Source organism: Nematostella vectensis, chromosome 14 (genome assembly GCF_932526225.1).
Source record: "Nematostella vectensis chromosome 14, jaNemVect1.1, whole genome shotgun sequence".
NCBI lineage: Eukaryota > Metazoa > Cnidaria > Anthozoa > Actiniaria > Edwardsiidae > Nematostella > Nematostella vectensis.
Window position 1 is genome coordinate 7,991,168 of NC_064047.1, and position 19,729 is coordinate 8,010,896.

Below are 19,729 nucleotides of genomic sequence, written 5' to 3' on the forward strand. Positions count from 1 at the left end.
CAGTTTTGTTCTTGGTTCTGTCCACTCTTGGGAAATTGAGATTTAAACCAGTTTAATTCAACCACCTTTAAGTGCTGGTGTGAATGCGGTATTATACTTGACGCCAAGGCGGTATTAACCTACTCTGTAAAACGTTGTCAGTGCAAACAGCGAATGGCGAAATGGCAAATGGAAGTTCCAAGACCAAAGCTTTTTATGGATACTAATTATTCGCAAAAATTAAGGTTATAAATATACTTCATCGAAGCCAGAGCAAGACATTGATGGCTAAATTTGTAATCGTATGATTGATCAACGTTAATGCATTGGAAAATAGACCAGATCCGTGGTACCTTTCTGTCGCAGAACTTCCATTGACAATCGTAATTTGCCGTTTGCTCTGACAATCATTTTTTTTTTAATAGGTGTGTATCTCGTTTGCTATTCCTTACATTTTTTACCTGAATGTGTATATCAGTATATTCACCGCATGTGTTTCCTATGCTGTAATAGTTGTGCAGCAGCGGTGAATATCTCGTTTGCTCACTTGGCTATCCCTTATGTTATTTACCTGAAAGTCTATATCGGCCTGTTATTCACCCAGGTGTTTTGTATGGCGTAATAGTACTGGTGCAGCAGCGGTGTATATCTTGTTTTCTTAATTGGCTATTCCTTATGTTATTTGCCTTAATGTGTTTACCGGCTGTTATTCACCCAAGAGTATTCTATGGCGTAATAGTACTGGTGCAGCAGCGGTGTATATCTCGTTTGCTCGTTATAATACTTATTTTATTTACCTGAATGTGTATATCGGCTGTTATTCACCTCAGATGTTTCCTATGCTGTAAAAGTACTGCTGCGGCTGCGGTGTATATCTCGTTTGCTCACTTGGCTATCCCTTATGTTGTTTACCTGATTGTGTATATCCGCTGTTAATTACAGGTGTTTCCTATGGCGTAATAGTGTTGGCGCAGCGGCGGTGTATATCTCGTGGACTAACTTGGTGCTCTTCATGCGCAAGTTCCCCAAGCTCGGCATATATGTGGTCATGTTCACGCACATCTTCAAGACGTTCGCACAGTTCTTCGTCGTCTTCTTTTTATTTATTATTGGATTTGGACTAGCTTTCCACATACTAATTTATGATCAGGTATGAGGAGTTTTTTTACTATACCCAGCACCTTGTGGACCCCCCTACGTTATTTGCTTTCCTTTTATTTTATCTTTCAACGTTTGAATCATTTATTTCGTAGCCGTCAGATCATCACTCTTAGGAAAAGGTTATTAGCCGTCCAAAAATGGCAATGAGCGAAAATATGATGTTTATTCCCTATGCTTTCTTTTTGTAATAACACAGGTAGCTCATAAAGGCCTGGCTAAACTAGAAGACATGTCGAGCGCGACATGAAGGGTTCGACATGTCTCCTAAATGTTTCCTAATTTAGCCACCGCAAGAGACCATGATGTAAGAGAACGAATCCCCCGTATTAGTGTTTTTTTTTAATGATGTCGTCCGGAAAGCTATTTTTAGAACAACCAGTTACTTTTCCTAGCTCCACGAGTCGAGCGCGATCCATTTTGAGCGATGTGAACCAGCAAAGGCTGTTATGGGAATCTTTTTGACCAAAAATACCTTCCTTTTTTACGAATGCTTTGAAAATGATCTTCCATAGAGTACGCTGGATCCAATCAACCGTTTCTCATTAAAGACATTGAAATGCATAGAGTGCGTGATTTTAGGCTCGGGGATCAACTTTCCCAGTAAAAGTTTTCACAACTGATTCGCAAATTATTAAACAACAATCAATCCAAAATCTGTGTTTAGAACACACAATTCTCTTCCAATTCCCTTTTAATGAAAAAGATACATCCAGAACTTAATACCATTATATTCACACCGATATTGTGGTTATTAATACAGGTATTTCACAAATAAAAGATTTCAAGTCTTTATAATGAAGAAAAACTTATTCCAGTGACAAGGGTTTCTTGAGTGACATGATTTCTGAACATTTGCGTGAAGAATTGAAAATCATTCATCAAAAATATTGTTAATAAAAAAAAGGCCTTTAGGTATTTAAATACATAACATAGACTCTGAGAATGCCTAGTTATTCTATCTCATCGAATTGCAGAGAAAAAAACCTTTTAGAGTCAGCCCGATGCATCTTAAATGAACTCAAAATTCGCCGCCTCCCGACGTCTTCCCGTTCAAGTGCTTAAATAACACTTAGATAACTTAACATTAACTTAACTTAACAGATACCAGGACAGTACACCACCCTACGAGTAGTATTGTGATGAAGAGCTATGAGGAGCAGCTAAAAGGCGCTAAAAGGATAAAAACAGGAAGCGAACGAAGTAAAAAAAAGTGCAGAGGGGAAAAATTTTGTTGTGAAAATGTACTAGCTCGCGAATAATAATCAAATATGGCGCGACAAACCATAAATGGATGCTATGATTGAAAAGCTCGTGCAATCTGAATATAGCTTTCAAGGACGACATCATGGGCCACGGGGATTCGTTCTTACATCGTGGTCTCTTGGCCACCGCCAAAAATAAAGCGCACGCGACAAATTTTATAGGGCGCAACACGAAAATGTTTCTCAGCTATCGAAGAAACATTCCTTTGTCGCTATTACAGGATTTAGTGCACGCTACAATGTTTTCCGAGGTGGCAAATCTAGGAAACATGTCGCACGGTACATGTCTTATAGTTTAGCCAGGCCTTAAGGTTAAATTTATTGCAAGCGTAATGCGAGACATCTCATGTATTGGTAGGGTCCTTTCGCCACTCCCGGCCGCTCGATGCTGAAGACCACCATGGGTATGTTGGGAGAATTCGAGTACGACACCGTCTACAACGACAACGAGGTGCCTCCCATCGCGTGGGCGCTTTATGTCTGCTTCCTTGTCATCAACTGCATCATCCTCATGAACCTGCTGGTGAGTGACTTCATAGTTATGACGTAATAATTATTGGCCATGATGGCGTCACACACATACTCATGACGTCTACTTGAACTAAAAAGAACGTCATCCATATAAGCCTACTTGTAAGTGAATCATAGTTATGAGGTAAAAGTTATTGGCCATGAAGTCACACACGTACTTATGACGCCTTCATGTGGTCATAAGGTCACTTAGATACATATGAAACGTCATCCTCATGAGCCTGCTGGAAAGTGACGTCATAGTTATGACGAATGATTGGCAATAACGTCACACACGTTCTTATGACGCCTAATTAAAAAAAGAACAATGTTGGTTCAAATGGCGATATTGAAGGTTTCATACGGTCACCTTAATACTTAAGACGTCATATGATTATTATGAGGTAAGAATTGGAGCTTCTTCCCCTTGGATTTACTGGTTACTGGTCCTGATTCTTGACGTAAAACAAGATGTATCGATCTGGCATGCTATAGTGCTTGGTGTAGGTGTTCAGATGTCGCGTTGGATTCTGTGCCCTCAAAAAAAAAATTTAGACGATATTAAATTTAGATATTAGCGAGAAAATTTGGCTTAATTTCTGATCAAAGCCCGACTTCTCCCTAAAAATGAGGCGAATTCATACTTTGAACATTTAAAAATTGCACTTCAAGCCTCATATCTCGAAGACGAATCCATTAGAAAAAACACTTTTTGATATGTAGGTTGGTTTCCATAACATAACGAACCTCTATGCAAAAAATCAAGCTTACCGAAGTTTAACCAGACCTTATTTTGGGAAAACTTGCCATTTTTTTGCTCTGTCGTGCCCTCGTCAGCCGCCATTTTGTCACCCAAGTAAAAAAACAAGTCCGACATCTTGGTACTGTGTACCATGAAAAAGAAGACGAGGATATTAACAATGCGACGCGCGCTACCGTGGCCACCTTGACATTTTTTCTGAGATTAGCCAATGAGGATGCGAGTAACGAATTATCTGATTGACTCGAACTTCTCTAGTCAACATCGTGGCATTGGAGTGCTCCAGTGTGTATCAAAACACGACAAACCGATTCTAGTTTGGAGGAATTTATTTAAGGAAGTTATTGCGATACTTTGGATTCAAATTTGATAAATGAAGTATAAAACCTTGTTTATTGGTGGTCATTTCGAGATTTCTTTACAGTAATTTAGCTTCCAATATTGAGTGAGAGCAGTAACAAGTTTGGTTTGGTTTTCTAGGTGGGTCTAGCTGTTGATGACATTAAAGGGGTTCAGGAGAAAGCGGTCCTGAAAAGACTCGCCATGCAGGTATGAGTGGCACTTAAGATGAGGATTAATTATCCTGCCATCTGGTCGTTTTTACCACCCCAGGCCCGTAGCTGTGACGTCGTAGCAAGGATTTCGAGCGTGTGAGGTTCTTTTACCCATTTACCGGACCATTTTCTCTTAGGTAGCTCGCAGTGGTACTCAATTTGCTTTTATTATAGCGGACTTTCCAGTCGAGTGGATGGTTCTTTCGACACTTCGAACCCCCCCCCCCCCTTCCCCCTTGCTACCGACCTGCACCCCAAGTTCCTAGCCTCAATTAAAGTTGTTTCCTCTCGTCCACAAGCGAATCGCTTCGTCTACATATAGTTTTTACAAATCTTTAGCCTTATAGTATGAGGAATTGCAGTGGTTTCGCCCACGTTGTTTGATCGCTCAAGTCTAAAAGAGTAGTTTCGTCCACGCACCGAGAGTGGTTTCGCCCACGTTGTTTTATCGCTCAAGTCTAAAAGAGTAGTTTCGTCCACGCACCGAGAGTGGCTTCGCCCACGTTGTTTTATCGCTCAAGTCTAAAAGAGTAGTTTCGTCCACGCACCGAGAGTGGCTTCGCCCACGTTGTTTTATCGCTCAAGTCTAAAAGAGTAGTTTCGTCCACGCACCGAGAGTGGCTTCGCCCACGCATCATGATGTTTTCGTCCGGCTCAAAACCTTCGCATTTTTTCTCTCAACACATAATCACAAACCCCTATAACAACCCCTTTTCTGTTAAAAAAAACAACAACTTTTTTTCGGCTTAGACTTTTAAGAGAGGATTTGCTAGCCAGTAAATCACTGGGTCGCTTGCTTTTATCTTGATTCTTTTTCTGTTCTAATGGAGTATTGACATGCTGACACTTCCCGTATAACCTTAATTCAGGTTTACTGCCTAATAGCACAGTACCCATTATACTGCTGTCTGTTTTAAACCACATACTGTTGTTAATTCAGAAAAATTCCCTCGAGGCTTCCATTATGGATTAATACGGCTTTATTTCCCTTCCTTTCCTCGAGTTATATTAGATTGGCGTCCAGGGGTGTTAATTATTTTGGCGACCATTTTCAGGTTGATTTGGTTCTTGACGTTGAGAAGGCCTTGCCTGCCATGCTACGCCGTCGTTTTGCCAGCAAGCAGGAGATCGTCTACCCGAACAAGACTCGTTACTGGACCATTTGGTCCTTCTGGAGCCGCAACACCAGTCCCGCCAGAGCCATCAACGACGCAATGAACCCCGAGAAGGTGGGCGTTACATTTTATTCAGAACCCCAGGCCTAGTGCGGGGGTCATCAACGGCGCAATAAGCCCCGAGAAGGGATTTTAATAAGTATCCCAGGGATAATGAGAGGGGAAGCCATCAATGACCCAATGGACCCCCGAGAAGTTTTAAAATCAAAGTTTTTGTGATGCTCTGTGTAAAAGTAGGCAGCCTTACGGCAAGTGCACGCTGGCATGTCAAAAATGTCTTTGGTAATCCTAGAAATTTGGTTGGCCAAGACAAAAAATTATAACATACAACACAAAATGATGCACAATATTTTTGAAGATTTTAGTTTCAGGGAAATTATTGTGTGTAATAAAGCTAGGTAAATTTTATGTCGTAAATGTTATGTTATTGTTCTTGCTCCTTCTAATTGGTTCACCACAGAAAATCACCAATAAGATATATAGGGCAGGACATCTTCTATATGTTCTGCCTGCATGTTTAGTACAAAAAACATCCTGTGTGGGAAAAGCTTAGTTCTTGCATGATTTATTACTATGCAGATTTTTTTTGCTCTAAGGTGAGGGTAATCAGGGAATTGTCATCAAGCAAAAACATAAATTTTAGTAGTACGAAAACAGAAAAATGCAGTCCAATATGTGGTAATAATTTGTTGTCCCTTTTAAACATTTTATTAACAGGTAACTTCTCTAATTATCTTTTTAGACCCCGATAGAAAAGCTACAGAGAAACCAAGAGATCTTAAAAGATGAGGTTCTCAATGTTAAACTTAAACTGAAGTCCGTACTTCAGCACACGACACAGCTGGAGGTCATGATGAAGGCCATGATGAAACATCATGGAGTAGACATCGAGGAGGAGCAGGAGGGGGAGGACGACGATTGAGACAGACTTGCACCCCCCTGATAATTGAACATCATCAAACAATATATAGGAGGAGCAGGAGGGGGAGGGAGGACGATTGAGACAGACTTGCACCCTCCTGATAATTAAACACTTATTTAAACAAAGAACAGTATATAAGAGATATAAGATAATTGGGAAATGGGAATATCTATATTTTATAGGTTATTACTATTTGATAAATTCCGAATCTCAGTACATCCTTAACATGTTTATTGACTTTTTTGATACCTTATTTATTTGCATATTTAGGCTTAAATTATTTACAAGTATTAAGATAACTAACAAATGTATAAATACTGTTTTCCTTGTCTTTCTATATTGCTTTTAAATTATTCTCACGTTTTGAATAACAAGATTTTTTTATTCAACTATCAAATGTGTAAATACTTTTACAACAGTTTTCCTTCTCTTTCTGTATTGCCATTTCATATTAAATGTGAAGTCACATATCTAGGAACACCTGTATCCAAAGTTTACAAAGTTATCTAAAGTAAGTGTTTATACATGGCATTTGTACATGTATATTTTTTGTAAATTTTTATACATGTAAGGCCCTGCCTGGCTGTTTGGGATTTCTTCTTAGAAGGCTTCGTCACCAGTCTTCCTGGGCTACGGTTCAGCGGATCCAGGAAAAATTCTGACCTCGAAAGAAAGGGCTGAAAAATGCCGCCTCAGTTAACAGAATAAATACATGAAGCTCATACGTAAAGTACTAACTATAAACATTTTGACCTTGTTTACGTAAACAGACGTAAGTAGGTCTGGATCTGCGCCAGTGGAATGGATGCAAAGCCCGGGGAAGGGGGGGAGGGACTTTTCAGAAAAGCAGACGGGGTGATCGTCACATCTTTTAGGGTATAAAATTTCGACCAACTGCTATTCCTAAGAGGATGTTTTTTTTTCGATTCTGTTATCTCTCGGGTTTAAAATTTGACCAATTGCTATTTCTAAAGGGGTGTTTAACGTTTTTTTTTCCTGATTCTGCGATCTTATGGTTAATTATTTCTTCGGCCACACCCAATTTGCTATCTCTTATGAGAATTTTTTTTGACCATGCCAAAAGTGTCCTCCCTTAGGGTTAAAATCGATTTTGCCGACGATCACCCCCGTCTGATTTTATCGACGTCCCCACCCCCCCGGATGAAGAGATAGACCACAGGTATTCAGTTGGTACAGTTGAATATATCAAAAAAATCAAACTCCGGTCCATAAAAATGACCATATTACGCATAGAAGAAGCGTAATATGGAAGAAGTCACCATACAGCCCCTGTTAACCGCATTGTCACCAGTTTACTTCCGGAGGTCGGACGGAAACCTCAACCGTTAAAAGACAAAAGAATCTATTGAAATCCGAGATATCTTACAGGCCATCCGCTCTAAATTATCAAGCACATCCTCAAAGAAACTTCCAATAGACACACTGCTTTCAAGATTTTGAAATATTTTTCGCGTTTTCAAGTTTTATGCATGTCGCTCAATTCTAATCTAGTTTTACAAAACTGTTTTCTAATTTATCATACTTATCACGGAATAGCTATAATATATTACCGAACACATTGTAAGTTAAAACTCTAAAAGAAGATGTTTTTTTTTTGTTCATATGCTGGGATCTCCATGACTATCATGATGCGGCTTGTGAAAACTTGTCTTTTCACCCATAATGCGTTTGTGCTTCGTTCGCATTGTTCAACCTTTAGCCCGCCTTCACTCCCATAATGCGTTTGTGCTTCGTTCGCATTGTTCAACCTTTAGCCCGCCTTCACTCCCATAATGGGTTTGTGCTTCGTTCGCATTATGTTCAACCTTTAGCCCGCCTTCACTCCCATAATGCGTTTGAGCTTCGTTCGCGTTGTTCAGCTTCTAACCTGGATTCACTCTTTTCCCATGCTGAACCTTTCCCACCCTGAAAAAGTTGTATCTCTGCCATCGCTTCTTCGAACACATCAGCTGTCAGTTCGTCTACATCTCCATTCTGTTTTTGCTTGTCTCGGTTTTTACGCGGGCCCTGGTCCATACGTGCAGTCAATCGAGGCAGGATTCGCGGTTGACTGCTTGAAGAAAGTGGCATCGGCACAACAGTTTTCTTCATGCGCCTTAGCGCACGCCATCCGGTCAAGCACATGTCTCTCAGTTCCTGTCTGAACTCAAGGTTCAGGACAAAGTGCACTGAAGGGTTTATAGTGGTGTGTAGGACCAACGCACAATACATCACTAAACTCTGAGTAGTGAAGGGCCCAAGAAACACCTTATTTCTCGCTACTTCTGTTATGTTCATAATCAGGAACGGCATCACACAAATAACATAGGCCCAGACTTCGACAACCAAGATACGAACTGCGCGTCTGTTACGTCTGGCGCGGTTGCGCGTGGCGATGGAGCGATCACGTGGTTCAACCGACGAATCCTGCCTTAACTTCTTGATAACGAGGCAGTAGGAGATAACGAAGAAGACCATTGGTATAAACTGCGAGAGCAGCAACATAAGAGCGAGGATCGCTAGTGCCAGTTCCTCTTTGGCCTGGAAAATGCACAGGTCACTGCCGTTGGGTCCTGGGATGAGGAAGATGAAAAGTACGCTGACACCGCTGAGCACAGTGCAGGCGCACCAGATGATGATAATGTGGATGATGGACTGGCGTATCGTTACCTACAAAGCGGACCGTAAGTAGGGTCAAATTGACATTTTTTCAAGTTTAAATTCTACAACAATGCAACTACTCGTCATCCTGGGTTGAAAGCGGCATCGAATCAGTTCACTTCCAGGTCATCACCTGGTTCGTAACCGTCCGGAAGTAAACTTGTGCGATTGCTGATTGAAAGGTAGTTTATTACCGATACACCATCCTTTCCTTCACATTTACAAAGATATTTTATGATAGCAAGAGATAAAAAGAACACAAAAAAACTACCCCTAAGGTTTACGCACCACCTACTAAGGTAGTTTTTGACACTCTGTAAACCAACCAAACAACTCTTCCCCCTCCCTTCTCCAAATGAATATCAGAGCTCTCAACTCTCCCCCCCCCCCCTCCCTCCCTCCGTGAACAAGACATGATCTGAGGCAGAGTTCACCAATATCATGGTCTCTTGCCAACATATCTAATCATAAAAAGCTTACGTCGCCGTTTAAATAGCAATTTCCCTTGTGAAAAAGGAATCTTGCAAAGCTGTTGACAGCAAAAAAAAAGGAAATTCAAATCTGATAATTTCTTTCACCAGTGATGAACCGTTTATTTTATCGCAAAGCGTTATCTGCGGGGGCTATGAATAGCCTAACTTTTTTGAGGGCGCGTACACCCGGGGGATACCCTTGTCTTAAGCGTGTTGGGTATCTTTTTTATATGCAAATCTAATGATTTCGCGTTAATTTTGGAGTATAAATGATGCTTTAATTTGGTAATTAATTCCTCGCCTTAATTATTACCTCCACTTCCCTCCCCTCCACTCACTTTCCCTTCCCTTCCATCACCATATCTTAAATTACCTTACGTACCTGTTTTTGTAGTGGGTGCACAATCAGCCGATATCTTTCGAAACTCAGCGCACCTAATGTCAAAACACTTGCTCCGTAAGCTGTGAAAAACAATAGGTACATCACACGGCAACCAACCTGGCCTCCTAAAGGCCAAGTCATTTTTGAGGCGTAAACCAAGTACACTGGGACATACACAAGAACTTTGAGTAAGTCGCTTGCTGAAAGATTAAGGTTATAGATGTTTGTGACGTTGTGGAAGCGCTTCTTTGTTACTATGACTGAGACAAGAAGAAGATTCCCAATAGCACTAAGGGCCATCATTGTAGACATCCATGAATCTCGTACCACTGACAACGCATTTACCATCTTGTCATTTTAGCAAGATTTCAGGAATACAACACTGTGAAAGAGAGAACACTCTGTTATTTTGTGTTATCTCTATGTTTGCAAACCCTTGTCTTACACGGCACAGAAAAATACCTCCTTTATATGCGAAAACAGGATGTATGTGATCCGGTGCTCAGGCCAGAAGACTCCAATCAAGAAATTGACGTAGGCGAGACGCATGATGTTGGAAGTTCTCACAAATGTAAGCTTTTTTCCTTGCCGCAGTTTGCTTATATAGATTATGTTATGTAATAATCGCAATTCGATTCCATGGCCCTATGTTTGTACTGTCAAATTCAAGTTCGAATTAATACAATGCCTGAAGCACTTTCGGTTCCACTTCTTTATCTTTTATTTGGGCTATCAAGTTTTAACGATAAACCAGCCCAATGATGTTTCGATAAAATTCTTGTCTTGGTTATACGCATATAAATTTTAATCAATACAATACCTCAAGTGGTACTTCCACGTTCGGTTCCATCTTTTTATTTGACTTTCCGGGCCATTAACGAAAGAAGGGAAAATGACTTTTTTTTTCAGACAACGCACTTTATTGTGAGGACACTTGAAATCAGGATATGTGTAATTTCTCAGGGTCTATAGCTTTTTGTAATCAACGAAAACCTAATTTAGAGACACTAAATCCAGCTTAAACGCTCCTTTGACATTACAAATGAAAATGCATGCAAAAACATGAAAATAAATGAGAAGTGACTTGGCTCCATTATCCATTGCACTATTTTCTGTCTAAATGGCACAAATAAACATTAATTGAAGGAAAGAGCGACACCAAAAGCGCCTTCGCACGAGAATAAAGGCACATGAACCGGCCCGTACCCAGGATTTTTCTTGGGGGGGGGGGGGGGGGGGCGAAATCCGAAAAAAGTGGACCTAACTTTTCCGGAGGGGGGGGGGGGGGGGGGGGAGGGAATGAGTTCTCTGATAAAAATCTGACCACCTCGAAAGAACAAAAATTGATTTTTTTACACCTTTGCAGTATCTTCACGTTTATTATCGTTTATTATCATCACGCTAGCCCGGTCGCAGCTCTAGATCCCACATGGATCTAAGCTGTGGTTTAAAGCACTTCGTTCGAGTCGAAGTCGCCCTGCAGTTTTTTTTTGCCGATGAAGTTTAACTGAGGCAAACCAACTATGCCATGCTGACGAGTCCTAATAAGGACGAAACAGCTGTCCATGGTTGCCGAACTGCACGGGTAATAGACTGTGCTAGCGTCCCGTCTTGGCCCGACTGGTGCCAATGTGTGTATGCTAGTGTGCTTTTAAAGTCCACGGTTATTGTCGGATTTGAGTGCTTATGCTTTATAGCTTTGTATACAAATAAAACGACCATTGGGAACCGAAAGTCAACCTTCGGTCGTTGTGTGTGCGTACAGGCCTGATGAAGAAAACAGGTTTTGCCTAAAGCCTAGTAATCAGGAAATACGTATTTCTGCTTGATAATAACTCGAGTAATAATGCTATCCCTTCAAGCTTGAATTTGCCCGGTGGCATCTAATCTAGCACAGGGAGCACACACATACCTGTTGCACTCATGCGCGAACGTTTACCCCCCCCCCCCCCCCCCCCCCCACTCAATAAACGTGCTATTTGTAGCCAAAACTATAAAGCATAATCTAGATCAATCTGGTATGTAGCCAAATTGACTATTTACCCTTAAGCATTGGCAATTAAATTGTTGCCTAAAGCCTCAAAATTTGCCTCATCTTCTAAATAATTAATAAACGCTCATGCCCTTTCTTATTATCAAATCGTTAATCGTAATGTGAATCCCAACAGCTGTTTATGGCTCGGCAAGTTCCAGCAAAGTCAAAAAAGCACGTCTCCATTCAGTTATTAATAGATCACAGTGCTCAAATTTCTAATCAGTATTTTAAATATCATTTTGTCCGCGGCAAACTCAGTCAGCAAGCATATTTTACACTTTTATAAGTGCACACTTAAAACTATCTTATCAGCAGTTCGATTCGGTAGTGTGAACGTACTTGAAGAAAGTTTGTTTTTCATCCTTCAAGGGAAATGATGCGAAAATTAAGTTATCATACAAAATTTAGTCATCCCTTAAGTTTTTTTTTTTTATTATTTCACCTTAAAGTAGTAAAGAAGGTGGCTTTCATGGGTGACTTTTTGTAAGAGCATGAGCATCACACCCCATGTCTAGGGCCGATGGGCCGATATCTTATCTTTCGGTATCATAAGCGAACTCAACAAAGCTTGTTTTTTATCCGAGGGAAGGAGAGTGGGCTCGCGGGGTGAATCTAATAATTTTGCTTCAAGAATACTCATAGGAAAAAAAATTACACGGGTGTGTCACATACCTTTATTTCATACCCTTTTAGAGGATGCCAATATAATTTAGGGTTGTTCTATTAAAGCTTTTTTTTCACAAAAAAAAGTCACAAACTTGAAGTTGTGTATGTAAGGGTGATTATTTCGTCTGGGGGATGCATCTCAGCCGAATTTTTATCCATTTTTACTTTTTAAAAATTGTAATAATTTGTATTTTTACTTTTGTTACTGTAAACAACTCATAAATTGACTCTGTAATTCCAGGAGAATTGGAAGCGGGAAGTCATCTATACCATGATTTATAAAGAATAAGATACCTCGGTCATACCAGTGAAATATTTAAGCTGAGAAAAAAGGCTCATGAAAAAATCACAGGCAACCTCCGTCCCCCTGAGAGGTCCCGTAATCTTTCGGAGCCCACCCTCAATATCTGAAAACACCAGCTTTCACAGTTAATTGAGGACGCTAACGTTTACCCTGTTTTAAGTTACGTTTGTTAATGTAGAATTCATTTCTTTAGTTTATTTCCGTCTGTTTCTAGCCCTGATGTTTTGCTTATCTCATTGCAAATTGTTTAGAATTGAACTGCCCTTGTCCGAACACACTTTTTTTGATCTCGTTGTCCTAGCCGTTGTCGGCCTCGATGAGTCACACCTTTGTCATTGTTTACAATAAATCGAAAGTACAGCGATTTATTCGAAAGGATACATTCACTTGGTATTTTGCGTGAGCGGAAAATGGCGGTGTGAGGCCTTCTTCATTATCAAACAGCAGTTTATTACAGTTTATTACTGACCAAGTTCCAGCAAAGTCCGGAAAGCACCTCTTCTCTCAGTTCTTCACGAATCACAGGTGGCGGGCTACAATTGTTTTAGCTAAAGTGCTCATCTTGGGTGGGGGGGGGGGGGCGTGTGGGGGAATCGGAAATATCCCATACCGCACAGAAGGACGAGATTTTACCGTACCACGGGCAAATTCCGCGCACCACAGGGCTAATTAAAACCGCAATACCGCTATATTTAATTGTTTTACCGCTGTTTAAAAAGCAAAATCTCGCCGTGTTTTGAAATACCGCATCACCGCATGTTTTTGCTCTTTTCCCGCAATAAAGTACCAAAAAAGGCCAATACCGCAAACCCTAACGTCCCCCATCTTCAATTCCATAAAGGATGCTAAATGAACTACTCTATTGTTCAATGCTCTCTCCGCTTGATACCCGAGTTGCTGTGAGCGAATGCAACAAATCTTTTCAGCCGGTATTGGCCTTTTATTTTTAAACTCACGTTTTAGCTCAAAGTGGGGGGGGGGGGGGGGGGGTGAGGGAAGGGATACTCTCAAGAAAGGTAGACGATCACCGGGTGATCGTCCTATCTTTTAGGCTAAAAAAATTATCACTTCCTTAGAAAAGCTAAAATTCCAATCCATACATCTGACAGTGCCCCGGCGTCTGATCTGTTCTTAATCGGTAAGGTTAAACCCGAGAACAAATACAAAACTTTTAATAGCTGATGAAAGAATACAGCATGAAAAATATACATAACCAGAACACCCAATCTTATGACCACATGACTCTAACACTATATAAACCTCGTTTTCGGTAAACGTTACCCCTAGAAATCTAAATTCATTGAACAAAAAAACGTGTATTTCACCATTAAATTCATGTTCACACGATCGTTTATTTACCGACATATTTGAGGCAGCCGCTTTGGTTCTTGCGCCCTGCGAGTTTTGCGCCACCTCCGGGACAAAGCAAGTCATACACACTGTTGCGCTACACTCGAAAGAACCCCTTCAATACCTTGCAAAATGAGACGTGACAAAAGCGATATAAGTAAAGCTTTGGATTTCCTCGTGTTTTCTTTTATTTGTAGTCGCGCGTGCAGCCATGCATTCACAGAATCAGAAGAAAAGAAACATGCGAAAAAGAACTTCTACAAAAGCTGTACGTCTTATCTGTGGAGACTTTCTTTTATGGCTTATTATGTAAAATGCTTAATTAAGTTACTATCACGGGAATGGTTATTTGACAACAATTTCTTGCAATTTCTTGTATTTCCTGTGCAGTAGTATACACTCTTTTTTTTATAAAAACCTTTATAAGAACGTCTAGCCTGAGATCTCCCCAAATTTTAAGAACATGCTAAGAATATGCCAAGGCTCAGAGGGCAGATTTTTTTTCTTTTTTTAGTCCTTATGCGTTCTAAAATGCAGAATCAAATGGTGCTCATAGTAAAAGCCTTATTATTGCTATTGATCTTTAGTGTATTCTCTTCCTAATAATTCATTGGGTATTATATTCTAATACACACTAAAATTTAAGGACATCGTTAATAACATGTTCAGCCTTGAAATGTCCCAAAAATAAGAACGGCCCAGTCTAAAGTGAAAATTAGGCGTTCTTATAAAAAAAAAAGTGCAATAATACTATGGAGAGTGTTAATAATACTATGTTTTGACAAGTAACGCTAAAAACTTTTCATATATCCTTTTAATTTGAACAGCCAATCCTTCCACTCTCCCTTTGTTTGTCCATTACCACAATTCCTTAGGGTTCATTTCGTGGACTCCTGGACATCGTTTTGGGTCCCGGGATCAGTTTGGGAACATTTGAGTATCTATTCGGGATCGTTTCGGGTCCTGGGAACATTGCGATCATTTCGGGTCCTGTATAGTATCAATAAAATAACAGTGAAATTGTCGAGTTATGTTATTGTGAGTTATGTTTTTTACGCGAGTCCTGTCGACATTAGTCACATTACAATCTCACAGCACTTTACTTTCTGTCGGTAAGTTCTCGCTGTTATGATATTTAGGGTTCAAATGGAGGGCGCTGTTTGGTTCAGTGGCAGTAATCATTTTCTTAGTGTTTTACATATCAATTTTCCGCGGCAATCTCAGTCATTTAAACTACACTTTTGTAAGTGCTCACTAAAATCTTATCAGCTATTCGATTCGGTTAATGCTCACTAAAATCTTATCAGCTATTCGATTCGACACTGTAAACGTACTCAAAGAAATTTGTTTTTCATCGAGGGAGAAGGGGGTTGGGCTCACATTTTTCATGGCTTTGCCTTCAAAATTCTTTCGAATTTGTTTCGGTTAATGCTAAGATGTAGTTATCATACAAAATGTAGCAATCCCTCAAATTTATTTATTTCACCTTATAGTAGTAACAGAGGTTAGCTTTTTGTAGCGCAGCTCACATCATGTCTAGCGCCGATGGGCCGATAGCCATCATTCACTCTCAATTTTTGCAAATGTGATGGACATTTGGACCTTAATTTCTGCTTTATACGCACGAAGGGCTCAACATTTCAGTGGATAAATACTTCAGTATGCTATTAGAATATATTCGTGTTGTTCGTTTGGCAATTCGGTTATTCCCATTTCTTGTTGAATCTCCGGGCTGTGCGAATTACATTTGTCTATAATGGAAATGAAAATTTATAGAAACCAAACAAGTTATTAACGTATGCTATTGTATCTTGTAAAAGGTTCGTAATCATATTTAACTGTTGAAATCGAGCTGAGGTTCGCGGACCAGGACCTCGGTGAATTAGTCACAAATTTATGAGAATGAATAAAATTAAAATTATTGAAACACATTCCAACAAAATTCAGGGGGTTGGCAAAGGCATTTTCATGAAAAGAGATTTGGCCATTTTCAATGTTAAGAAACGTGCAATTGTCCATTCCTACGTCCGTGAAATGCGATGTAACTCTGTCCGTGAAACGTGATTTAGCAGTTCTGAGTCTCCGTGACTCGAAATTTAGCTATGTCCGTGAAACGTGATATTTTTTATATCAATTTGCTATAATGCCGTTTGTTCCAAAATTTCGGTTCTTGACCTTGCTCAAATTGTTCTCACTATCTTATTAGTGGCAGGGGCGTAGCCAGGATTTTTCCTTGGGGGGGGGGGAGGTAGCAAAGTGATTCCAAAAGTGACGTAATGACTAAGAAGTATAAGAGCTTTTTTATTGGACCAGATAGAGGTTGGAGGGGCCTGGCCTGCATTATCATTTTTTGGTAGATTTGGTCGCAATCGGTGTAAAATGCGCTGAGAAATTATTTAAGAAAAAAGGCCATTTTTGGGAAACAAAATTGGGAATCTATACAAAAATGCTTCGGTGAAAATTCTGTAAAAAAATAAACGGTGCAAAAGTATGGTGATTCTCGGACAATAGGAAGTTTACGAACAACAAATGGTGCATAATTTTGAACGCGTCTTACAAGTGGTCGCTCGAGCAGTCGAGCGTGAGCATCTGCAAAAAGTCACGCTGTTATTGTAGTACACATTAATTAATCCACCATCAATAAATCAATCTATGGAAACCGCCATACATGAAACACTTTAAAAACTTTATTCATTATTTGTTGTTACTCTTTGATAAGCAAACATTGCTAAATGATTCATTGAGAACCACTCTATTGAAATATGTCGGTGCGATAATTTCAGTCTGTACACATTCCAAGTTAGTGAATTTAATATCAGAACATTTTATCAAACGAACCGAGTACTTGTACCAATGGCGGTAATTCTTAGATTCTTGAAGAGATATGTTCATTCTTTAGAAGCATCAAAGAACACTACATCATCTTGGCCAACAACTGAAGCACTGTGAACAACATTAGCAGGGACAACAACCATGTCACCCGGCTTTAAAACCACCTCCTGGCCAAACATGGCAAATCGAAATTGCCCTGTCAATATGGAGTCTTTTTTCTCGTATGAGTGGGTGTGATTAGGGAAATCTGTACCAGACGGGAAGGTGTATCTTAAGAAGGAGTATCCCTGATCATGGAGCTTTTTCTTTAGGTTGTGTTCATTCAGTTGACCATCTCTCTCCTCATCCCAGGATTCAACCTGAAATTTCCCTGTTGTTGACATCTCTCTGTAAGAAAATATACAAGTTATATCCAATATTAGTATAAATCCACTCACGTCACGAATCCTGCAATTTGATTGGCTCTCATACCCACTATCTATTGAGCCATAGATAGTGTGAGTAGCGAAAAAGCGACAACAAAAGTGGTTATTTATTAATGAGAATTGTTTATAATAATAATAATAATAATAATAATAATAATAATAATAATAATAATAATAATAATAATAATAATAATAATAATAATAATAGTTTATTTCAACTACCACTTTCGCTGGTAAACTGAATTACAGTGGTATGGTCATAACACATGACGAAGTTATTTGCCATAAATATCACTGGTAACGAACGGTTACAAACTCATTAAGCCTAGAGGTCATTCCTTGAAATGTATCAGTTCTCTGTGTACCCGATCTCAGAGAGTAGCCATGGCTTATTGTATCGCCTCTAGGAGAAACATAGCTTAGAGGAGGAGACGTTCTAGCTTTGGTCGCAAATGAGCGACATAGGCAATCCCGGCGCTCAGCAAGGGACCAGAGTCCAGAGCTGTGAAGGGCGGTGATATACTCGACCTGCGGAAAGATGATGCGCATCGCCCTCCTCTAAACTGTTTCAAGCATGTCTGAAAGATAGGCAGGAAGCCCATCCCATACGGGCGCGGCAAATTCAAGGACAGATCTAATTAGTGAACAGTATATGCGCACCAGATCATTGGGCTGGACACCAGCCTTCTTAAGTGTTCGTAGCGCATAAAGGCGTTTGTTTGCCTTCTTATTGATAAAGTCGACATGCACATTGCACGTGAGGTCGCTACTTATATGAACCCCAAGAATCTTATAACTGTCCACTTTCTTTACAGGAGCTCCAAAAATGTTCAATTGGACCGGGACCGGGCTAGCTGAAATATACTGCAGGAAATTTATCTCTAGCTCCCTACATTTCTTAGGATTTAAACGCATACCACGGCTTTCAGCAAAGGAACTAACATCTTTTACGGGGTATTGCAAATAGCTAGGACTTCAACGTGGTACTACTTGGAAGACCAGGGGCGTACGCAGCCTATAGGCCTGCAGTCACTGGACTGCAAAAAAAATTGGCGATCTTATTTGCATAACTAGGGGAAAAATAAAATGTTTACTCATTCATTTTTATGTACGAAGTTTTATATATATGATGAGGAAAAAAGCTATAATTTTCTTAATCATGTTAGTCTACAGATGATTTGAAAACATTGTTATGTCGTTCATTGCCACGCGACGACTGAAGTCCTATTTCAGATCGAATATGACAGAGGATCGTGTAATATTCTCAAAAGTCTGACGCATTGACGCAAATTTCAAACCCAAAAGCGGAATCTATGACGGGGATCTTCACGGGGATGCGGGATGAGGGGCCACGCCCTCATTCAGATTCTGAATGCTTTGACTGCAATTTGTTAAAACCCTGCGTACGCCCCTGAAGACGGTCGTATCATCTACATACTTCAGTCGCGTAGGCCAATTTGAAACTAGCCGATTAACTAAGATCGCGAATAGCATGGGAGCTAGTTTGGTCCCCTGGGGGATTCCCCCATTAGGGCGCACGGGCGAAGACAATGAGCTGCCAATTCTAACATAATGTGGCCTTTTACTAAGGAAGGAGCATAACCATCTAATTAAGAAAGGGTGGACATTTAGAAAGCGCAGCTCATTCAGCAAGGAGTAGTGATCAACCAAATCGAACCCCTTGCTGAAATCGTCATTTATTTGAAGGTAGTATGTGAGTGGATTTATACTAAAACAATTAGACTACTCGTTCTTGTTATCTATGAGTCAAATAGTCAACTTGGCACTCTGCACCTTGTTGACTATCTATTGACTTGAACTTGTAGTCTAATTGTTAAATTGAAAAAGGGTGTGTGTGTTGGGGATGGACGGGTGGTTGGGGCTGGTGTATCTTGCAATTGTTCTAGCAGGGAAAGAGATAACTAGACAAAGGAAGCAGCTGATGCAACTTCATTAGAGGATCAGAAACAAAGTTGATAATGCACCACTCATTGAGTGCAGTTTTTGGAGGCTCTAAAACTTCAAAATCATTCAGAGTTATTGCATTTTTAAAAAGTCATACATTGACTGTAAAACATAAGGCATTTTAGAGGTGAGAGTGTCACCAGCTCTTTTTTATCTTTTAGGGGGCACCCCCCCCCCCCCCATGGCACTGATCGAGCCAGGAGTAAAAACTGGTAAGGGGGCAGTACATTAGGTGTCAAAGGGGTATATTAGACCAAGAGACTGGATTTGAAGTGGAGGATAAATACAGAGGCAGAAGCAGCAATGAATTGAT

At 40.1% G+C, this 19,729-nt stretch overlaps 3 protein-coding genes across 3 annotated transcripts in view; 1 reads left to right on the plus strand and 2 right to left on the minus strand.

Annotated features, from left to right (window-relative positions):
• Positions 1-6,866, plus strand: part of LOC5510266 (transient receptor potential cation channel subfamily A member 1 homolog) — a 30,458-nt gene extending 23,592 nt beyond the window's left edge. Inside the window, exons 18-22 of the mRNA XM_048721976.1 lie at positions 922-1,129; positions 2,761-2,925; positions 4,153-4,221; positions 5,282-5,455; positions 6,144-6,866. Coding sequence (XP_048577933.1) covers positions 922-1,129; positions 2,761-2,925; positions 4,153-4,221; positions 5,282-5,455; positions 6,144-6,323 — 796 coding nt within the window. The 3' untranslated portion in view covers positions 6,324-6,866. The remainder of the gene's footprint in view (positions 1-921; positions 1,130-2,760; positions 2,926-4,152; positions 4,222-5,281; positions 5,456-6,143) is intronic.
• A 1,296-nt stretch (positions 6,867-8,162) lies between these two features.
• On the minus strand, positions 8,163-10,139 carry LOC5510298 (prolactin-releasing peptide receptor). Its single transcript, XM_048722097.1, has 2 exons — positions 9,957-10,139; positions 8,163-8,993 (listed from the first exon to the last, which is right to left on the minus strand). The coding sequence occupies exons 1-2, from the start codon at positions 10,137-10,139 to the stop codon at positions 8,163-8,165; spliced, it is 1,014 nt and encodes a 337-aa protein (XP_048578054.1).
• Positions 10,140-17,082: 6,943 nt separating this feature from the next.
• On the minus strand, positions 17,083-17,409 carry LOC5510268. Its single transcript, XM_001630694.1, has one exon. It carries the CDS (start codon positions 17,407-17,409, stop codon positions 17,083-17,085), a length of 327 nt encoding a protein of 108 aa, XP_001630744.1.
• Positions 17,410-19,729: the final 2,320 nt, after the last annotated feature.

Coding starts and splice junctions, on each gene's coding strand:
- LOC5510268 (XM_001630694.1), bottom strand. CDS start 17,409: ATGTCAACAACAGGGAAATTTCAGGTTGAATCCTGGGATGAGGAGAGA.
- LOC5510298 (XM_048722097.1), bottom strand. CDS start 10,139: ATGGCCCTTAGTGCTATTGGGAATCTTCTTCTTGTCTCAGTCATAGTA. Junction 8,994..9,956: donor CTTGGCCTTTAGGAGGCCAG/GTTGGTTGCCGT, acceptor TCCGCTTTGTAG/GTAACGATACGCCAGTCCAT.